Here is a 24147-nt window from a genome sequence, read left to right on the forward strand (position 1 = left end):
GGCTTGAGAGATTGCTCAGTGATTAAGAGTGCATCTGACCTTTGATGGTTTAAATGAGAATGTCCCAATTGGCTTATGTATTTGTCCACCGAGTTTCCAGATGATAGTATTGTCTGAGGTCATCTAGGAGATGCAGCCTTGATGAAGATGGACATCACTTGGGGAAGGCTTTGTAGTTTCAAGGCCTTTTGTCATTTCTAGTGTACCTCCTCTCCCCGTTTTTTTTTTTTTTTTTGCTTTTGGTTTAAGATATGAGCCTTCAAGCTTCCTCTTCTTGCCATTATACCTCCTGCCTATTGCCATTCACTTCACCATCGTGACTTTTATCCCAATGAAACCAGAAGTCAAAATAAGCACTCTCTTCCTTAAGTTGCCTTGGTCAGAATGTTTATCAAAAAAACAGAAAAGTAATAACACTATTCTTTCAAAGGACTTGAGTTTGGGCTTTAGCAGTAGTGTGAGGTGGCTAATGTCTTTCAATACAGCTCCAGGTAATCTAATACCTGCAAACTCTGGGATACCTGCACTCACATGCACATATTGCCCCCCCCCCGTGTGTGTGTGTGTGTGTGTGTGTGTGTGTGTGTGTTTATACAATTAAAACGTAATACAAATAAGCCTTTAAAAGATAAGCATGGGGGTGCAAGTCACTTTGGACATTGTAGTTGAATAGGTATGGCCTCTGTAGGCTCATGTGTTTGAGTGCTTGGCTGATAGGAGTGGCACTCTTAGGAGATGTGGCCTTGTTGGAGTAGGTGTGGTCTTGTTGGAGGACGTGCATCATTGTAGAAGTAGGGTTTAAGGCTCCTATGCTCAAGCTACACTCAGTGTGAAACAGTCTCCTGCTGCCTTTGGATCAAGATGTAGAACTCTCAGCTCCTTCTCCAATACCATGTCTGCCTGAAAATGGCCATGATCCCAGACACTATGATAATGGATAAACCTCCGAAACTGTAAGCCAGACTAAATTAAATATTTTCCTTTCTAAGAGTTGCCATGGTCATGGTGTCTCTTCAAAGCAATAAAACTCTAAGGCAGAGGTTTAGGGGAAAGAAGGGCTGCATGATTCAGATCAACCTGATGACCTTTGTGAGACTTTGTCTCCCACAGCACAAAACAAAATGTTGCCCGGGTTTGAGTGTTGTTGCTCTAGAAAAGGTCTAAAGAAGGTCCACACAACATATTTGTTATCAATGCTTTATTGTTCAAAACAAAATTGAAATTCTCTGGCACATAAAACAATTATTTCTACAAAAGGAAAGCCTACAAATCTTGATAATTTATACAAATAACAGTTTTTCAAAAAATAAAATTTTAATTTAGTAAACTTGTCTTGTGCTCTACATTTTTAGCACTGTCTGCAATGACCCACCATAAATCCCTGAGCAGAGACATTTTGATCATGTTCTAATACCCCAGCCCACCCCCTCCGAGTTGGTCAGTTATTAAGTCCAGCCCTGCAGTGAAAAGTGTCAGGGACATGTAGGTATTAAAGATCCATGCATTCTGTGTCACAGGCCCAATGATTAACACCGTGTGGGAGTTGAGTCACGTGAAATGTGGCTAATGTGCATTCAGTGAACCTAAAGGAAGCAAGTGTTGGAAAGAAGGAACAGGTATAAGACAGACATAAAATGTAAAGACTAGAATGCCAAAACGACTATTTAAATAAATAAAAGAAAGGTTAGACACTGAATTTATCTTTACAGCTTTATATTAAATTTCTTTGCCATCCAAATTGCCAATGCAGGAGAAAATGAAACATAGACTTCAACCCACTATTTTTGGTTTGACCATGGGTTTGTTGTTGATGTTAAATATTATTCTGACAACACAGTAATTTAGTTATAATTTAATTTCTGGCCCTTGAGTGAAATGTTTACATAGTAATATACACTTTATAAGAGGGCTTTCTTATAAACCCCATCAAAACTCTGACTACATTTGTCCCCTCACAGATACTAATGTCATTGGAACACTACTTCAAATTCTTTATCCACCATATTTGATACATGACATGGTGTATAATATAGGGAGAAAACTATTTTTTTTCATGTCCAGCTTCCCTTTAATGGAATCGCTGATCATATATATGTACATGGAATATAAAAGGGAAGAAGAGAAAGCTAATTTTTAGTTACAAATAACTGTTTTAACAAATCTTATTTGTTTTGTTTTGTTATTTTGCTATACTTGGATAATAAATAAATAAATATGTAGTGTACAGCATAGTTAATTTCTCTACAAAGAGGTTGCTAATAGACTAATATTCTGGGAATTTAATTTTTAGTAGCAAAGTATGAGTACAAGGCAAAAATGTGAAAGAAGATGATTTTTCTTTGTTTAATTTATAGCTTTTAACTTATAAAATGATCACTGAAATACCTAATCGCTGGTAAGGAAATAAAACACTCAGCTTTGTATTGGAAAATAGCTTTCAACTGGGAAAAGCATTTGGCAGAAGACAATGCTGTTATGAAGCTGATGCTGCCTCCATGGCATCTTAAAATAATTTATTTTTGACATCTTTCGGGAAGGGCAAAATAAGACAATCCTCCAGGATTTATCTGCATTGCTGTTTATGTGTGTTAGGAATCAATGGGCAAATGCTCTTTCCAAAACACAGTCATTGACAACAGTCCTTATCTACTCACCCTTAACAACCATTGGCTAGGAAGCACCAAGAACTTTGCCTTATATTGTCATGATTAGTTACTAGCACTGGAACACTCACAACATCCCCAATTTTTCAGCCTCAGTGAATAACATGTATAGTAACCAGGAATAGACATCATAAAAGATAATCTCAAAAGAGTTAATACAATGAGATCTACCAAACAGCGCTGGAGAAAATACTGACAACATCAAAATGAAAATGCCTTTGTGACACACATCCGAGGCCTCCCTAGGTCCTCTCATACCACTGTATGAGCAGGCAGCTCTTCTCTGCACATTCGTTTTGAGACATGACAAACAAATGATGTTCAACGCTAGGAAGCCTAGGACATTCAAACAATAAAACATCTTTATGAGCAAGTCAAGAGACAACTGGAGATTCTGACAGATCCTGACACACTGTTAAAACCAATGTTTGATTAGCTTCAGCAATCAAGCAGCATAAGGACAACCGGTGGCTCACTGGGATTCACACTGTGTGTTAATCACCCCCTTAAGAGTTCACTGTGGCTGGATGGGCTCTCTGACTTCCTCTCACAGTGTTTAAGGAACAATATAATTTCAAATTCTCCCTCAAAAGTGAACAACATCTGCAGCTGAGATCCCACTCCCTTCTAAGAACGCCCCAAAGTCCTGTTAAGTGCTCTGGTTTACAGTCTATGGGTAACAATTACACCCTCCCAGAGGTTCTCAATGTTCCCCTTTTTGGTGTTAAGGGCTGTGCCCATAGCAAAGTGGATTCTCCTAGCAGTGGCGGTAACCATGATGACCTCTGTCCTGGGCTTGTTATCTCCAGTGAGGTTTTATCACCGCTGCACTGCTGGGAAGATCTGTCCGTTAATGAAGCCAGCTTTGACAAGCGTAGGAGAAGGAGGCTAGTTCTCGAGTGTCAGGTCTTGGAGGTCTTCAAGCCTTGCTTTTCCATGATGTTCCACAGCTTGCGGAGATTGGACTGAGTGATGACATCATCCGGCTTGAGCTGCAGAGCCCTCAGGTAGTTGGCCTCAGCCTTCTGGAGTCGCCCATTGAGATGTAGGATGGCCCCTAGGTTCATGAGAGCAGCAGGGTACTGTAACAAGAGAGGAAGTCAGTGATAAAGAGGCCATTCCAAGAGCTCCTTGGAGTACAAAAGTCCTCAACCTCTCATGCATGATTCCCACGTTTAGAGGCATCTGACAGAAGTAATTTACCAATTTATAGAAGCAGAGATAGAATGTATGCACACCTTCAAAAGTAGCTATGTACTTTAAATTGATTAGGCTAGGCAGTTAGGAAATGTATCTTTTTAACTTCTTTAATAGAAAAGCACAGAGACCATAAAAGAGGCTGGATATCCTAGACAGTCTGATTTTTGAAGGAAAAAAAAAACGACTTTTCAACTTTATCAGGTCATGTGGTATACCCCTATAGCCCTATCTGGAGCTGAAGGACATCGTTGGATATATTGTAAGAGTTATAGGGCAGGCAACATGTTAAAAAACAAACAAAACACACAGATTTCAATAAATATAATTTCAGATAGAACTTGTCTTTAAAAAAAAAAATCTTCGAATATAGCTTGGTGACAGCGTGTTTACCTGGCATGCCTGAAACTCTGAGTCCCAATACCACAAAACAGAGCCCAGTCATAGCGTGTAAACACTGTTTATCTGAGCAAAGCAAACTAACTGAAAATATACCTCAAAAATATAAGAAACAAGTGCAAAGTGAAAATATCTCTGCCGATGTCTTGTCTTCTTAGCTATATTCTAGGCTTTCTGTGTATAAAAATTAGGCTACCAGATTTACTGATATTTTCAGAATGGTAGCCCAAAAAAATTTGAATTTAAATTGAACATCTTTCTGAAACCTAAACTATTTCCCAAGACCCTCATGATTAACATTTTAAAGTAGCTTTTTCCAATGCTAAATAAAGATATCAAGGTAAACAGTACCAAAACAGATTAAACATATGGTATAGGAACATGTAACTTAAATAAATCCGTTTTATGTCATCTGTTGAAAATCACGTAAGGAAGAATGAAAAAGCCGTAAACAATGCTTATACCATTTCAGTCACCATGGCAAGTACTATAGAAAATTGTCATGTAAAAAATCGGAAAGAATTTAAAAGAAAATAAAGATTATGGTAACCATAGTTTTACTATGAGAATTTTTGTCTTCAAGTTCTCAGATATCTGTTAATGAACGTATATTGTAGCGGGAAAAATATTTTGCTTACTATTTATAAATACAGGGGCTACTGCTCTGTTTGTGTCCTGTCCTTAGGAGGTTCTTGTTAATATGAAGCAAACTTGTTGGCAGCTACATACATGCATAGTTCATATATCACATGAGCAATGTTTATGTGTTATAACTGGGCTTTCCTTTTGCAGATAGTGTCCACCATTAAGTGCCCTTCACTCTGTGCAGAAGTCAAAGATAATGTCCAATCATGCTATGATTTAGTAGTTTTGCAGTGCATGCATTTTTTTTTTTAGCCGAATTCAACGAACCCTACTGTTTACTGTAAAAACAATGATTTCTGACCCAAGTCAACGCTGGAAAGAGTAGAATAACCCAGAACAAACAAAGGGGAAAAACATGATGAGGTTTCAATCGTAAGACATCTGAGTTTGAGGTCTTCTTAAACATCCTAACCTTGGTAAAGTGGCCTAAGACCCCTGTACCCCAATGTCTGAATGTTTCTAGAAAAGCATGAGTCAGAATACTGTCACAAAGTAGACACTCAGCAAATGCCATGGTCACTTTATTTTCTAGTCTATTAAATGTGTCTTGGTAATTTTTATAATCTTGAGTTCAGTGGCCAGAGAATGTTTCTGTATACATAACAAAATTCTACACTGCTACCCATTATTTTCAAACTTTCTACATTTTTTCCCAAAAATAATATCACAAATAGGAGCTTTGCTTGACCTTGACCAATCTTTTGACTAGAATGCCTTAATACTTATGAAGAAAAATAGTTTCTAACTTTAAACACCAATTCAAATACACCCAGCTCTAAATTGCATGCCAGTGTGAAAAGCTGTACTGGAAACCAAATTAACACCACTTACATCATCGTCTAAAGGAATTCTGCTATCACACCACCATTATTACCTCGAGCTCCTCTGATGCCTGAACATATTCCTGAATTATGTCTCCTCACAGTGCTTAGCATGACTGTCACTAAACAGCTGTTCGGGATATGCATGCATTCACAGCCTCAACTACTAGAGATTCTAAAAGAGGATAGAAAAACTCTGTTGGCGGCCGTTCCTTGTTAACCAGAAGTAGTTGAAGCCCAGGAGCTGGGCTGAGAGAAACCAGATGGCTCTGTGGGACAGCCTTTATTTCCTCAATTACTGTGTTACCAATATGTTCCTACCTATAGTATGAATGCATCAAATTGTAATGCACGAAGACTATCTATACAGTCAGCAATTATGCATTCAAATGGCCTAGGTTCACATGCCAGCTCTATCCCAGAGAAACGTCAATCTGGGCAAGTTGGGTGTCGTCTCGGAATCTCAATTCTTGTCTAAGTTTGATGGCAGAAGTATTTGCTTCATCTAGTTACTAAAAAGATTACATGGGAATGAGAGCATATTGCCTTTTCCCTTTTTTCCCCTACTTTGTGTCATCACTTCATAATAGCGAACCAGAATCTCCTTCCTAGTGTGCTGTACACCACGCACCAGGCCTTCTGGCCTGCTTGCACCTGTACTAACTAACTTCCTAGTCTTTTTCAGGCTGCTCCTCTAAGACATGGACATAAAACCTGGGTGGGGAAGTCCACCAACAAACTCACACACGTTACTATATTATCGCTTTCCTAAACTAGAGCCCAAGGTTCTTCTGTCCTTAGGAATTATCTTCCTACTACCAGTTACTAAATAAAATATTAGTATTTGGTATTATTGTAAGAAAACATACTAAGGAAGTTACGTTCGTTTGGTGGGTGATTTCTAGATGCCAGCTACGATAATGCTTTTGTTAAAGTTTTTAATTTTGTCACACTGGAGCATGTTACTCTTGACATAAAAACAACCATAATTCGATATTATGAAGTTAGAGAGGGATGATAGAACTCAAGGGAATTCATTCCTATTTGTGAACTGTTTTCCATAAAGAATAAAAATATGTGTCAACTAGGTATACACATATTTAAGAACATCCATATTTTAAGTGGTTACATATTTATTTATAATTATAACATTTTGTAATGAATGTAAATAGCAATTTATTAGGGTAATTCCTTTAGTCATTAAAAAAACCTGTATAATATACTGCTTGTAACACCCTATAGCTTCTCTCATATAATGGTAAACAATGAAATGTACAAATAGTTCTGCTAAAACATGACTGAAGAAGTGGATATTGGCCACTTAAGTAACAGTTGAAAGTGTCAACAGTGATTTGGACATAAATAAATTTAAGTCCTTGCTAAAAACCCATATATATTAGCAGACATGGTTTAGTTTCCCAAGTCTATCACACACACCTTCCAGAGTAGTGGCTGCTGAGGACTAACATGCCCACTGTTCGGAAACCTTCTGGCCTTCTAGCCACATAGCTGAGTTCAGAGAATAGAATGCAGAACAGAAGATGAGAATTTCAGGCCCCGCCCACTGAGTCAGGTCCCACCCATCTTCTCATTCCCATTAAAATGCTAGAAGTGCTGTTGTCAAGGTCGTTCTAGATCAAAGATGTTATCACCTGACAGCTTTTTTTTTTTTAACAAAGAAATTGCTTAGAATAGGTAGAGCTTGTAGAACAAAGTACGACAGATCATGTTATCTATCCCCTTGTAAAGTGTGAATTCTCCTTTTGGTCATATAATTACTTAAGACAGTAAGTGGAATTTTATTAACAGAGCTGTAAAGGAATAAATACTAGGAGACAGAAAGGCAGGCTGTGGAGACAGGGTGTGATGGGTTTCTAAACAAGTCTACAAGCCGCTCTAGCTATGGAAGTGAATGCAAGAATTTAGGGTGGAAGTCCATCCTGTTCCACACTGCTGGCTTTGCTCTCTGCCAGATGCAACCCATGGGTTGGGATGAGACACACAGACACAAGTGCCAATGTCTTCCCTCCCACACACATGGTCTTTATTGAAGACAGCTGATGAAATTTTCAGCGTGTTAACCATGGCAGGCAGCTGCTTACAGTCCTGTAACACAGGGCTCCTGCTTTAATACAACAAAATGAGGCCACCTCCTTCTTTGCAGGCTAGAACAGAGAAGCAGACATTGATTGCTTCCTTGAAGACGACAGATGTGTTAGATCAATTGGGGTGACTGGCAGCCATGTGGAGGCAGTGTATGACGTCTTTCTCAAGTCTCCAGAGAGTCGTGCCCTGTTATTTTACTGTGGTCTTTGGCTTGATTCTCTAATGTTGGAGGAGGAAATTAAAATGATGGATGTCTACTGGGGTAGGATAGAGCAACGGCAGCAAGACTGTGGAGGTCTGATTACAGTTCAAGCTCCTCGAAGCCCTCAAAACTTAAAGTTATTCGGGAGCAGTAGTTGACTTTTGCTGTCATATCTCGTAATGTTGAAAAGAAACTTCTAAAGGGAGAATAATGGTGGTGAGAATGGATCCAGACTTGGGAATTCTGGATTCACTTGGGAACAGTGCAGAACTATAGAAGATTGGCGAGTCCTTGGAAGTTCCAGAGGAAGAAAAACACTAGGTAGTATATATATAGTCCATTAGACACTGTGGCTACTCCTCTCTCACAGGATCTATAGGAAGGTGAAAATAGAATATAGTACCGAATATCTCCACCTATTAAATGCCTTTATTTCGAATCTGTTTTATTGATTCATTTCCAAAGAATCTGCTCATGTTGTTGAATCTATATACAGTGGGATATTTACTGTCGTGGGAACCAGATACCATTTGAAAGAGAAACCCAGCCAGGGGAATGGTCTCTTCCTAACTCATATACTATGCACAGGAGGACTGTTTTCAAGACACTCACCTTCAACTTTCCTTCAGAATATGATTTTCAAATGAATACATTTACATGGTTAAAAATTTTTAGTGGATACTCGGTCCATTACAAAATAGTTACCAGATAACTGAATAAGGGCTACATGGTGCTATTCAAATGCATTTGGCTGAAACTGCTTACCCAACAAAATTAACAAAGTAAATGATTGTGCCATGATGTTTAAAACTTAGTAGCATAAGCAGTTTAAGAAACAATAATGAAGAGAACATTTTCCATATATATAATTACTAATGATTTTAATGTAGGTACTACAGAAAAGCATAATGTGGACTGAAATACCAGATACACTATACTCTTCAGTCTCGGAGTTACTTTTATTCCTCTTTTGCCCTGGTGTGCTTAAAGGTCTAACCCCCAAACATAATCCTAGATACAACAGCCTTGATCCCTGCCTCCTATATTCAAATAGATCTTACTCAATTGTTAAATTTGTGTAAGTGAATCTTTAAAAAAAGTCTCTCTTAAATCTTTTCCCTGAGAAGTTGGTGGTATAGGTCAACAGTAGAGTGTGTTTGCCTAACCTATGTGAGGCCTTGAATTTGATGCCAGCAACCACTACCAAAAAAAAAAAAAAAAAAAAAAAAAGAAGCCAGAAAAACAAGGGAGACCTTTCCACCTACATTTTTCTTTTTCTTAGTTTTAATCCTTAATCCCCGCCCCCCCCAAAAAAACCTTTCATATGACAGAAAAAAAGGCTAACTGATCAGATAATGAGTGGCAGAGTCAAGTAAAGATGAGTCAAATCCTATGCCTTTTGTAAAAAGAAATATGTTTTTTAAGTGTGTAAAACTTTCAAACATATAACATACCATAAAAAAAATACCATGAACCCACAACTAACCAATGGAACTTTCTTAACACAAGGGAAGGCCCTGGCTACCTCAGTGCTTTCTTCTTGAACACCCCCTAAACAAAAGCACCATCTTGAAATGGACAGTTCACACCAAGGGGCACATTATGTCCATTTGGGTGTGCACACATATAACACATGCACATCTTTGTAAGTTGTATAGACCAGCTGCTCTTCACCCAACACTTTCTGCCATGCATGTACCTGTAGCTTTCAGCTTTCGCCCATCCGCACATCTTTTTGATGGATTAGTCTTAGGTTTAGTCCCCTCACTTGTACGGCACTACATGCCCTCCATCTCTTCCTGGGGGGAGTCAGAACTGTTTAAATGGGATCACTTGTCAGTTTTCCGTGTATCTTTGTACACAATAGTTATGGAGTGGCCTCTAGGAGTGGAGTTGCTGGATCACAGAAGAGAACTGGCTTTGTCAGATCTTAGGATGCTATCAACATATTGTAGTCGGTCCATATATCCCTTAGTAATATATCCTTAATAACAGGCACTACCTTCTAACTTACCTATAATAAGCTGAAAGTTATAGCCTACTCTGTGCTTAATTTTACTGATTTCTGGAGAAGCATCTCTTATTTATGTTCTTTCTAGAACGTACCTTCAGTAATGGAGCTGTTCTGGTTTATCTGTGGACAAAGTGAGTTTGTTGAGAGTTCTCAGCCACATGGAAATATCTGAAAGGTAAGACTATGGGCCCTCCCTACTCCAAGGCTCAGCCTATAGAGAAAAGATTTAAGAGAGATTTTTAAGGTCAAGTTACAAAAATCTAACAATTGAATCTGATATGCTTGAGTACACAGGAGGGAGGGATCAAGGGTTCTTTGATGGTTCCCAAGCCTGAAAAACAGATAAGCATTGACCACTCTGCATTTTTGCCTCTTCTTCCCCTACTGGCTTTTCCTTCTCTCATGTCAGTATTTTTATCTCATTTTAAAATCGTTTCGTTGATGAACATGCACAAAATGTTTTGAGTTTCTTTATGTCTCCCCTTCTTAACTCCTCACAGAACCTTCTGCTTTTCCATACCGTCACAGTTTTGTGTTCTTTTTTCATTTGAATCCATTGACTCCCATGTGATCTTGGATGTGTGGCCTTCTCTGGAAGTGTGATCTCTCTCTTAAGAGCCTACGCTTACTTAATAAACAAAACAGGCTCTTCCTCTCTCACTAGCTCTCAACTATCAATACTTCCACAGCCAGAGGAAGGACTTTGTGCTGACTTCCACTGTCTATGGTGAGATTTTTGTCTCCTTTGAACCTGCACAGGTCTTATGACACATGTTCTCACAACGGCTGTGAGTGTGATCCCACATGTGAAACTGCACTAAGATGTCTGGAAACCAATATGTAGTCACCTGCCTCTGCATTTTGCCATCTTTTTTCTTTTTTTTTTTTTATCACATATACTGTAATGACTTTTGAGCCTTGGAAGGAGGTATAACATAGATGTTTCATTAAGTACTGAGCAGTTCACGGTCTCTTATTCTCTACATCTTGACTCATTTTGGCAATCTGTGGGAATCACCATGATACTCCAAATAGTAATTTGGGTTTGTTTTTTGTTTTGTTTTTGATGAAGGACTGAAATATGTGCTACTTTGTGGGTATAATACATCATTAGGAGTTGATTGAATAATATGAACAATTATCAAAACAGTAGTGTTCTCTACTGGAGGGCCTATGGCCTGTCTAGATATAGTTCATGGCTCAACAATGATGCCAAGTATTTGTTCCATCTTGTGGAGTGAGCTCAAGATCCAGGCGGAAGGTGGTTGGTTAACCCCACTTTTCATGCCTTCTATTGCACAAGTAGGCATAGATTTTCAGGCAGCTACCATCAACTAAAATAACAACTAATATGTCTGAAAAACAATTACTGTAGTTCTCAGAGGTTGTGGCTAGATAAAATTGATACCATGGAAGCACATTCCAGAACCATGAAAGCTGGCCAGGATGGACGAAGCTTTTAAGTGAGTACAGCTTGATCTTTCCATGTTTTACGACAAGAATACCTAGTGTATTCAGCAATAGGGGCTTCTATCTAGCTTTGGAAGGTATCCACTAACATTGGCAATATACCATCCTTGGTAATATACCCAAAGAACTCTATGTGCTACTATGAGGATATTTTGTTATCCACATTCATTTCTGCTCCATTCACAATAAGCTGTGAAACGAAAACAGCCCAGCTCTCCATCAAACAACAGACAATGAGAATGTAGTATGCTTCCTACAACAGAATTGTCTTATCCAGCGCTTAAAGGAAATTGTAAAATCCATGGTAAATGGATGAAGCTGGAAAGCATCATTCTGGGTGAGGTAACATAGACCCAGTCAAACAAACACTGAATGTTTTTAGTCATCTGAGGAGGGTAACCTTGAATATTCAGATATGTATGTTTTACATGGAATATTCAGGGAGACTGAGAAATTAATAAGGAGCCATGGTGTGGAAGGGAGACAGAATGCAAACTTACAGGGTTAAATGGGATTAACAGGAAGGGTTAAACTGGGTTTTTTGGGAGAACAAAGTATAGGAGAAGATACAGGGAGGGATGAATAGCACTATATACCATATATATATGTAAAAGTTACATAAGCATCAAGATACTCTCTCGTTTTATTTTATCATTTATTTATTTTTGTTTTTTCAGTCAGTGTTGTTCAGGCTATCCTAGATGTATTCCTTCTGTAGCCAAGGCTGGTGCTGAAACCACATTTCTCTTGCTTCTGCCCTCCGAATGCTGAAATTACAACTGAACATCATCACATCCTGCTAGCAGTGCTTCTCAACAGAAACATGTGCCCAGGAGTGATGGCTGAAGTCTATATATCCAGCATCTGGCAGGCTGAGGTAAATATATTTGAAGTTAGCCCAGGCCACAGAATGAGTTCCTATCTCAGAAATATATATATATATATTATATTTTTATAAAGGTAAGAAATATCTGTCTTAAACAAAATGGAGACTCTTTGAAACAGGTTGGCCTTTCATGTGTGGGGATGCTACGTTGCAGGATAAGAGCCATATTATCTTGTAATCATATGAAATCCAAGGTCACTGTAGCAGGAGAACAATGGCATCTACTAGTCAGCCAGCACACAGAATAAACTTTATTTATAGCCCTTGTCCAGATGCCTTGCTCAATGGCTTCCCTTTCAGACCCATTTAAAAAATACCATGAAAAATATAATAGAGGTTGAAGACGATAATAACCTTGTTCTTTCCCCTTTGCTTACATGTCTACTGGCATCCTGTCCAATTTCTGAACCATGGCCTCACATGCTTCTCTCTCATTCAGTTTCTTCTCTACTCTCGCATGTCTCCCACTTAAATATTCACACTTTTAATAAAAGGGGAGGAGAATGGTGTTTCAGAGATTGCAAGCTGTGCCTCTAACAAAGTATCCAGAACCTTCAACTTTGGTTCTAAGCAGTCTTTTAAAATCTGGCATTCAAAACGAATCTTCCCTTTTCTGTCTGAGCTTTGCAGACGTCTGCTTCTGTCATGTGCTCCTTAGCACATCCTTTCCCCCATAGAAGACTCTTCTAACAATGGCCTTCTTCCTTTCTCTCAGACAAACTGTTCATTAAAGCAAACAATAGGAAGCCAGAGTGGACAGCAATCTCTATTCACTGCTGACTTCAGTGTTCCCATGGCACCGCCTGCATACATTAACTGCAACATTTACCACAATGAATCATAGCTGCTTGTTATACACGTCTGTCTTCTTCACTGGAGGGTGAAAAACTCATTGGGTTCATTTCAATTGTCTTTACACTGCTCGAGGTAGACACTGGCATAAGAAAGAAACACTCAATGAATGCTTGATGAAATTCTGTATGGCCCAGCGGAAGAAACTGGCCAAGCAATGGTCAATTCTAAACCAGTGTCAGTTGAATATGAAATGCATTTATTGTGCACCTATAGGTCAAGTACTCGGCTACACACTAAATAAGTAATGGGCAAAAAGCTTTTATTCTAGTAAATATATATATATATATATTTACTACTATCCTTCAAACTTAGGAGGTGGATAAAACTGCCATCTATGCATTAAAGTGAGTGCTAACAGGGACCACACGGGAAGAACTCAGTTTTTTGGCCTGCTCATGATGACAAATGCATCCCTTGGAAGGTAAAGAAAGATGTGTCTAAGTAGAACACAGTAAGAGCTGTGAGGGAAGTGGGGTGAATGCTTTTATATCTGGGTAGAAGGCTATGAGACAAGATACACCAAACAGTTGCTGCAAGACCTTATATATCCAAAAGGAGAGTGTGCATACATTTTTGTAATTAATAGGTGGCATCGAAATCCTTTTTTTTTTTTCAAATTTAAAAGCATTTTTGGCAGACGGCTAAGAGCAGAACTAAAAGTAATGGACAGTAATCCTAATATATAGGGGTCTGAATTTCAATTACTTTGAAGATGAAGTTGATAATAGTGACAGCCAGGATGTTAACCCTTCTGTGACCCAACTTACTTCAGGGGGGAAATCCATACTTAACAATGTCCGGCTAATGCAATACACAGAAGAAGGCTCTTCAAAGAAGAACGTGGTGCAAAGAAAATTCATAAGCAGCATAGTGCTCTCCATGCAAAGAGAACAGTTCTCTGAAGTCAAATTTTGACTAAAGCATCACTATTAAAAAAAAGATTTATGAAATCATAGATGGAACAACAACAATAAAGCTGGCAGTGAGACCCAGCAATGGTAAGGCAGATGCTGACAGATGATATACATGATGCTTGGTGTCGGTGTACTGCTTGTATTTGTGAAATAGCTTTTGAATGAAACAAAACACAGACGGGTAACAAGGGAGACACAATGCTGTATTAAGGGAGTTGATTCAATCTGTCAGTGACACGCTTTATCCCGTGTACTCAATCCTTGCTTCCTACATCTGCCAGGTCCCACGGGGCATACCAGGAATGTTCATTTAACTTTTATGACCGGAGTGATTGCCACAATGTGGAGCGCTATTCATTTCCATGGCAGTCAAAATGTCAGCAGCTGTGGCGTGGCGGGCGAGCAAACAGTCATTGTAATGGGACCATCTCCAAGGTGATAGTTATCTCTAACAGACTTTTAAGTGCATCCCTTAAATTAAGAACCTGACCTCAGAAGTTACTCTTCACTGAAAAGGATGCCACTTCAAAGTTGCGTTTCCCAATGCTCTCTGTTTTATAGGGATGTCTTTCCTAGATCACAAATGAAAAGCCCCGGGCCTGGGTCCCAGACTACCGAGGCGACATTTGTAGAACGCAACCGGTACACTGTTCGTTCTGATTGCAGGGAAAGCAGTGCTTATGCTGTGAAGCAAAACTGTCATACTTTCACTCTTCACCACCGGAAATAGCCAGAGCAGACAAGCATTGTCTGTGTGTCAATGACACACAGAAAACCAAGCTCTGTCTGTCCCCATTTACCTAGATAGGTTCCCCAAGATTCCATGAAATCTTTGAAACGAGTACTCTGCCTATTAATCCAAGCAATATAATTGGCCCTGCACTGTGTTTAATAGCTCTAGGGTGGAGACGAAGACGGAGCATGCGCAGACATTCTCAATCGCAGTCTCATTTCTGAGAATGGATTCCAGCTGTCCGAGATGTCCAAGCATGAATTTGAATACACGTGAGGAGCTGGAGCAAGTCACCATCATGTCATGAAATCATACATCAAAAATACGTTGGAAATTAATATTTGTACCTAAAATATTTAGGGACTCGATCCTCGTGAATGGCAGGAGTAGACTCTCACTTTGTTGGACTTTTTTCTATGAAAATTAATTATCTTTACATATATAAGAAATCAGGGAGTATGTGCTTATCATATGGTTCAGACATACCATACTGACGTAACCAAAGATATGCAGGAGCGGGAATCGAAAGATGCCAAACCATCAAATGTGGGAAATTATTTTGACTAGTGTAGACCTCTTCTCTAGTTCACTTTTATGCTTTCAATTCACTGATATTATGGGAGTTCGCTGAGTGATGATGGTTTACGTAATGCAGAAAAGACAGATTTGTTCCCGAATAAGACTTACTGTAAATATCCCCTACTCATACATATGGAAATGAGCACGTCAGTGATTTCAAAGCAGTCGATTAAAATGATTAGCCAAATGCCTTCTGAACTTCCACTAAACTGCTGTAATGGAGTCCTCATTAACGCGCTGGCTCAGTGTTATTTCTCCTGTTAGTAATCAGACTCTAGAAATGTGGCGACAGATTATTAGTGAGGGTCTCACTCCTGGATGTGCAGTCCCATGGATGTCCTCGGTGTGTACACGCAGAGCAGACACAGGGACAGTCCTCATGGTTTCTCTGTTTTAGAAGGGCTTCCCATCACAAGAATTCTACTCTCAGGGCCTAATCAATCAAGCCCTAACAATTCTCTCAGACGCTCCATCTCCAGACACTTTACGGGAAGAGTTTCAGCCTATGTAATCTGGAGATAATCAGATATTCACTTCTTAAGAGGCAGGCCTCATCACTTTTGTTCTCTGTTACAGAACAGACAAGATGTGAACACACAAAATTAATTGGGGATGAGGTTCAGTCAGAACAATTACACTTCAGTATGACATGGGAAGGCAGCAAGTGTCTACTCATGGAAGAAATATAAACACATACACACACACATATCACACACACGCACAGAGACACACAGAGACACACATGTCACACACACAGAGACACACACAGAGACACACACATATCATACACCCACAGAGACACCCACAGACACACATGTTACACACCAGACACACAGACACACACAGACACACACACAGGGACAAATACGCATGCACGCACACATACACATACACACACACACACACACACACACACACACACACACACACACACAAGCCAACCACACCCTTTGTGCACAGAGCAAGTGGAAAGTAATTCTCATGCTCTAAGCAAACATGACCAGACCAAACATGACCAAGCAATTCCTCCACAATCTCTAAATCCTCCAGGGGTTAAAAGTAGACCGTGGACACTGCCTGATGCATGCTATTCTATTTGCACATCTACAGGGCAGGGGTTGGGGGGTGGGGCTTTGTTGATATCTTCTGGAAAAACTGGTGATGCAAGGTCTTTACACATCGTTTCTGAAAATATTCCACCAGGATATACCAATCAAGGTGAAGCCATGCTACACTCTGAGCCATTCCACTTGCCAAAGCATCATGCCTGCTGCACATGTAAAATAAATAAAGGTAGCTCTTGGGTTTACACTCATGGCAAAGCCAGGAGTGCTGAGGGGCAGAATTTCTCCCATGGACGGTACAGACTCGGTCACCACCTAAGGAGCTCTCCAGCCTGTGCATATATTGCAAAGTTAGTATCTGGAATAGCTCTAACCAGACAGGATCAGTCATCTTCTAAATAAGGCATGTCCAGCCGGCATTGCTTTTACATCTAAAAGAGTTTGATGACTGACCCGATGATAGTTTTCTTTTATGTTCTTATATAACACGGATTTTGCAATGCTTTCACATAGTCAACTTATCAGTGTCTCACACTTTCTTATTTTTAAAAACCCATGACTCTTTTTTTTTTTTTTTGGCCTTCCCTTTTTTCGTATAGAGTGCAAATATGAGGTGGGAAACAAGCAAGCGAGGAATAATCACATATGCTCAAAGTCCGAACACTGCTAGCATCAAACACATCGGCTGGGGATTTTTCCCAGCAGTCTCTCAAATTACAACCAAAATGAAAGTTGGAAAGAGAGGCTGAGACAAGTAAATCAATTCAGACTCAATTAGTAATTTTTCTATGGCAACTCTGACTTCCTTCAGATTCTATACCAAGATAGGGAGCCTTCGGGTTATAAAAGTGTGTGTCGAATACATTGCATGCAATACACTGCCACCCTCTGAAAGAAGTAATTTTGTATGCATAGTATAACAACCTGAGATTTGATATTTGACTGTGCAAACACTAGGCTACTTCTCATTGCTACCTGTGATTCACGCCTGAACTACCAAGACAGAATGTACATCTCTAGAATTATAAGAAGGCACATCTTTCCAGTTCTTTTATGTAAGAAACAAAAGACATAATCATTTCTTCCTACTACATATTTAGTTATTCTTGAAACAAAGTACCTGATGAATACGCCACCAACTATCTAATTAAACTGTAAGCCGTATATGTCATAAATGGTTAATGACCATTCCACATAATACTTAAATCCAATTACAGTGTCTTGAAATGAGTCATAGAAATTAAGCCATGCTGTAATGCCTGTAATCTGATACTTTAATTTAGTCAAAAACATAAGTTTAAAGACTTTTCTCACTTCTTAGTTCGCCCAAGAGAAGAATTAAATGATAATTATAAAAGAAACATTCTTGGAAAATTAATGCTCTGAGCCTGATCTATTACATAAGTTGACTCCATGCAGAGAGTCAGGGTATGGGTGTGTGGGGGTCAGCTCAGCTCCAAGATTTGTGCACAGAGGGACAGGTACCGTGGACATCTCAAGACATAGAGACACAAGGCACTCTGCCATCTCTTAATGCATCCATAAGAAATTAGGAAGAAAAAAAAAAAGAAATTTCATACTGATGAAAATTTTAAGAAAAAAAGTACTGAAAAAAATTTCAGTCTAAACACAACTAAAATCAACTGTGTCTGATTATGAGTTTTAAAATTATGACTTTCTTGTTGGGTGTGGTGCCTGCTGCATGCTTTTAACCTTGAAGAGGCAGAGAAGTAAGTGGGTCTCTGTGAGTTCCAGGTCAGTGCGGCCTACCTAATTACTGAGCAGTTTCTACATGATGAAGCCCAAGCAATAGAGATAACAGTCCAAGTATCAGGTCTGATAGGGCATATATTCTATTGAATACAGAAATAATATATGTGAGCTCCATCAACACTGTAATACATACTAAGATTAAAAAGTGAATCGGGATACATGTTTAAGAAAAGAATCAGAGGCGAGACTGTGAGTTACTCTGTAAATCTTGTCCAAGTTTTGACCACCCCCAAGACTCAAAAGAAGAGTCCATAAGGACACATGAAACACATCCATACATGGAAAAGAACTGCCAGCAGGCTGAAGGGGAGAGGAGTGTGTACTGGAACCCACTGGAAATATGGGAAGAATAGGTTTCCAGGAGGAATGGGTGACTATCTGTCAAATGCTTTTCCACAGGACAGCAAAGAATTCAGAGCCAAGAACAAACGCATGGCTGACTGGGGTAAAGGTGTAATGGAGTAGGTTCAAATGAAAACATAAAGTTTTGTTTTAAAGTAGAGGTGAGAAATGCTGTGGTTGTTAGCTGAAGAAATGAGGCTAAGAGCTGTTCTTACTGTTTTTATGAATTTAATGGTAATGGGGAAATTTTGATAGAAGAGACAAAGAGAGTAAGAGTGGGGAGAAGGCAGTAGCTTTGGGGGTGTTGTCCATTGTCATCCAGAGTAGAGGTACCTATTAGTGAAGAGTTTCATTTGAATTGAGAGCATGAGGACTTTCTCCATAGAATCAGGGGGAAAGAGCATTAAGGGTTCAGATGACAATGAATGTTAGATGTCGCAACAGAAGTTTGGTGAAGCTCCCCCTTGACTTCTAAATACTGTAATAGAGGAAATATAGTAGTAGCCTCTAGTATGACCCTGATGGAACCAGGAGAAATTCTGGGAATTTTAATCATGAGAATATGTTGTAAATAGTTATCTGAGAAACTGTGACAAAATACTAGCAAAATACAGTTGTTTTCAACCTTCCCAATGCTGCAACCCTTTAATACAATTCCTCGTATTGGGGTGAACCCCAATCATAAAATTATTTGTTGATGCTTCATAACTTTAATCTTGTTACTGTTACAAAGAATGCAAATACCTGTGTTTCCAATGGTCCTAGGTGATTGCTGTGGAAAGGTTGCTTAGTTTAACCCCACCCACAAGGGGTCCCAAATCACAGGTTGGGAACCACCGTTCTAGAATGATTTCCTTAGTATAGAAGACACCTGAGGTACTGATATTGATTTTAAAGACAAATACTTTGATTTACTTATATTTAGCTTTAAGGTGCAGGCATGGACCACGCAGAGATGGTAATGTCTTGAACAACATATATGATTATGTGAGAGGCAACAGAGGAGAGGGAACAAGTAATGGATCATTATAAATGATTGAGCATGGAGGGATGGAAGCAGTGTCGCGATGAGGCATACTAAATCCTAGCAATTTCCCCGTACTGTTGGTTTCAGGTGTCTGCATTGGGTCAGGTGGTGCCCAAAGGGAAGATGATAGGTAAGAATGGGAAGAGTAACCAGGAAAGATGGACTACTAGGGAGAACAAAGCTTGGAAAATATTCCAGGGTTGAGCAGTGATGATAGATACAGGCAGAAGAGAGACAGGCACACAGACAACACAAAATGAGGGATTATCTAAGAACACTAGGACTTGTGGGGTGACTTCTGTAAGAAAGATATAGAATATGAGGAAAACAAGTCCTGGTCATGCGAAGGAAGAAAATATTCATCAATTTTGTTAATAAATGGGTCTCATTCATTTTGATAAAGTTATTTTTTTAAGGGTAATGGCCACTTGTTGATACCTAACTTTAAGCACCAAAGAGCTGATACTTATGCCTGGGGAATCTTCACCTAGAAGGATGCTGTGATATCTAAGGTATGTTTTAGGTGCTTCTAAGTACTGATGAATGCAGTCCTTTCTTTTAGGTATATATGTTATATTTAATATATGTGGCCTTATCTCTTCCCTTAACTCCTCTCAGATATATCCCTATGTCCCTCTCTTCAAACTCCATGTCCTCTTTTTTTTTTTTTTTTGCCCTTTTTAAAAAAGAACATCTTGACTCCAATTTATCTTTTCCATATACTCTGAGGTGAGAGGACAGCCAGAGGAGCATGGCCAACCTACCAAAAGTCATACCTTTAAAGAAAACTGACTCTTCCTTTCCTCAGATTCATTAATTGTCCATTTCCCCTCAGTTAGGGTGTGGAAGATGAGGGACCCCGTTAGAACGTTGGCTGCTATGACGTCACGCAGGTTACATGCAGGTAACGACAGCTGCTGCGAGTTGAAGAGGGCAGCAGATACACGCACTTCCTAACGTTATTTTTGGATAGCTCTAGCAGTTTCATGGTCTGTTTTATGCTGTTAATTTTCTTTGTAATACACCCGCTGGCTTAAAACAACACGGAATACATTTTTGCTTGGTGCCCATTCAGTAGCGTGTAATAAATAAAAAAATACATTTATAAATCAAGTAAAGCACGTGTGTATATTTAACCTGGGAACCGGCGCTATTACATTCAGTAAGGAATATGCTTCAATATTGAGTGCAGTGATTCGGACAGCAGTTACTAACTACAGGACAGGGAGAAATAAGATGAAACTTATTAAGACACAAATAGAAAGTATATGGCAAGGGTTAGAGGATATATTCATGGTAATGCCCTTTTTATTAAGTGTATTTGCTTATACATATTAATATGTTTTGCGAGTTATGCATTACATTTTACGATATAAATATTTGATTTTACAATTATCCTTCAGGATTACACTTCCACAGAGCTTCCTGGACAACAAGAACCCCAAAGACAGCCAGCTCCCTTGCACATTGTTGACTGAATTCAAAGTGTGGCAGTTGAGAAGAACACTAAAGGCTGCATGTCTGGTAACATTCCTAGGCCTCTTGCTTGATAACGTAAACACGCCTCTCTGGTCGATGAACACCACAATGTTCATCTGTGTTTGTGTGCTTACTGTATGGTTTGCTCGCCACCTTAGATTATCCTTCTAGAATGATTTCTATTCGGTCCAAGGTTTGTGTTTTAAACATCTCTTCACTGAAGGTCTACTGGTGGCGAGACTATTCAGTTTTCGATTATCTAAGCTTTTATTTCACCACCATTTTGAAAGATAACTCTAACTGCCAAGAGTATTACTTAAAGTGCTCATTCCATAGTATGATAAGTTTCAGTGCCTTTCCTATTAATTATCGATTTTGGTTAAATTAGCATGCTTTACAGATACAGTACGTTCCTTCCAGATGCCTTTAGATTCCCAGTTCCGTGTTTGGTATATAAATTCAACGGTGGTGCATGAAGGTAGATTTCTATTTATTTACTCTGCAGCACACTATGGTGTATACCTTACCATTCTAAACAGTTTACTACCCAATTATATACTTTAGGTCTCTGATGAGACGTTATTCAGACAATGTTGTGTTGTTTTAGTTTTCTCTTTGTATTTTCAGTGCTGGGGGATCAGAATCAACCCTGATTTTAGGGTGTCAACAGGTGTTACTGTGTGTCTCTAAGCTCTTTGCCCTCAAAGTTCTTACCTTCTCTTTTTATGCTGATTTCCCTTCCTTGTGTAGAAAACTGCATAATTTGCTCACACATATCTTAAATTTGCTGCTGTTCACTGGAGTGTCTTACTGCTATCCAACCACTGGGCTTTGATATCATTGCCTTTCAGGGCCCGTCCCGAGACTACGTTTCCTATTTCCAGCCCCTCAAGACACGGGTAGCTACAATCTGAAAACTAAACAACAACAAAACAAACAAACAAAATAACAACAAAACCCAAAACCCAAGATTGAGGCTCAGAATCCCACCAATCCTAGATCACTCTGGAAAGCTGCGCACCCCGCCCCAACAAACCCAATATAAGCCTCTTTTCCACCCCCATCTTTATTAACGTGAGTATTTCTTATTTACATTTTGATTGTTATTCCATTTCCTGGTTTCTGGGCCAACATCCCCCTAAACCCTCCCCCGTCCCTTCTATATGGGTGTTCCCCTCGCCATCCTCCCCCCATTACCACCCTCCCCCCAACAATCACATCACTGGGGGTTCAGTCTTAGCAGGACCAAGGGCTTTCCCTTCCACTGGTGATCTTACTAGGCTATTCATTGCTACCTATGAGGTTGGAGCCCAGGGTCAGTCCATGTATAGTCTTTGGGTAGTGGCTTAGTCCTTGGAAGCTCTGGTTGGTTGGCATTATTTTTCATATGGGGTCTCGAGCCCCTTCAAGCCTTCCAGTCCTTTCTCGGATTCCTTCAAAGGGGGTCCCGTTCTCAGTTCAGTGGTTTGCTGCTGGCATTCGCCTATATATTTGCTGTATTCTGGCTGTGTCTCTCAGGAGAGATCTACATCCAGTTCCTGTCAGCCTGCACTTCTTTGCTTCATCCATCTTATCTAATTGGGTGGCTGTATATGTATGGGCCACATGTGGGGCAGGCTCTGAATGGGTGTTCCTTCTGCCTCTGTTCTAAACTTTGCCTCCCTATTCCCTACCAAGGGTATTCTTGTTCCCCTTTTAAAGAAGGAGTGAAGCATTCACATTTTGGTCATCCTTCTTGAGTTTCATGTGTTCTGTGCATCTAGGGTAATTTAAGCATTTGGGCTAATAGCCATTTATCAATGAGTGCATACCATGTGTGTTTTTCTGTGATTGGGTTACCTCACTCGGGATGATATTTTTGAGTTCCATCCATCTGCCTATGAATTTCATAAAGTCATTGTTTTTGATAGCTGAGTAATATTCCATTGTGTAGATGTACCACATTTTCTGTATCCATTCCTCTGTTGAAAGACATCTGGGTTCTTTCTAGCTTCTGGCTATTATAAATAAGGCTGCTATGAACATAGTGGAGCACGTGTCTTTGTTATATGTTGGGGCATCTTTTGGGTATATGCCCAAGAGAGGTATAGCTGGGTCCTCAGGTAGTGCAATGTCCAATTTTCTGAGGAACCTCCAGACTGATTTTCAGAATGGTTGTACCAGTCTGCAATCCCACCAACAATGGAGGAGTGTTCCTCTTTCTCCACATCCTCTTACTCAGTTAACTTCTCTCCCAAGCAGAGGCAGCCACTCTCCTGTCTTTCCCAATAAACCTGTCGTGTAAGCTTTGTTGTGAAGTGTGACTCTGGTATTTCTTGGCCCCCAATGGCCAGGATGTCTTTCCCTTCAAAGCTGTAACACACCTTTCACAATCAATATTTTCAACATAGTCACATGCAGCTGTATGTTTCTGATTTCTGTTTCTGCAGTCCTTAGAAATGTGAATGTTTTGCTTCTACTGACTCTGGGGAGAATACTGATTATATCCATCTTCAAAGTGGAAAAGATTTCCAGAGGAGAATAATATTCTGTCATCTACCCATGACTCGAGAGGATCTGTGCTCTCCTGACTAAAGTAATTGAAAAGGTCATAACGTTGGCTTTAGAACTTCAGTATGGTTGGCATAATAGTGAAATATTAGTCAATGACAGTGGAGGAGTTGTGTCTAAACAAAGGTGAGATTCAAAGGGAATTGGTCTTCAAACATTTTCTAACTCACAGGAAGACTTGGGGTAGCAAATAGAGATAAGCAATACTAATGAACACACAGACAGCTAATGGCATGCTTTGCATCCTCCTGGAATGAAGTCCACTTTTGGAAGGATGCTCTTTTGTTTAGATTACAACCGAGAGGCATCATAAACCCACAGTTCATTTATCAGAAGTATCAAGTGCAAGTTATTTTCTCCCAGCAGAGAAAGCTTATCCTGTGCATGACAGTTTAACATTCTGACAAAACTGCTTTGTGATAATGCAG

The 24147-nt window shown here is 39.5% G+C and overlaps 1 protein-coding gene across 2 annotated transcripts in view; it reads right to left on the reverse strand.

The window, feature by feature from the left end:
* Positions 1-3026: 3026 nt before the first annotated feature.
* The window catches only part of Tmtc2 (transmembrane O-mannosyltransferase targeting cadherins 2), a 414906-nt gene continuing 393785 nt past the window's right edge, over positions 3027-24147 (reverse strand). The window contains exon 12 of one of the 2 annotated variants that reach the window (NM_001171177.2): positions 3027-3745. In NM_001171177.2, coding sequence (NP_001164648.2) covers positions 3566-3745 — 180 coding nt within the window. In that variant the 3' untranslated portion in view covers positions 3027-3565. The remainder of the gene's footprint in view (positions 3746-24147) is intronic. The other variant, XM_039078704.2, reaches the window with a different exon arrangement.

This window comes from Rattus norvegicus, chromosome 7 (assembly GCF_036323735.1).
Source record: "Rattus norvegicus strain BN/NHsdMcwi chromosome 7, GRCr8, whole genome shotgun sequence".
Classification (NCBI taxonomy): domain Eukaryota; kingdom Metazoa; phylum Chordata; class Mammalia; order Rodentia; family Muridae; genus Rattus; species Rattus norvegicus.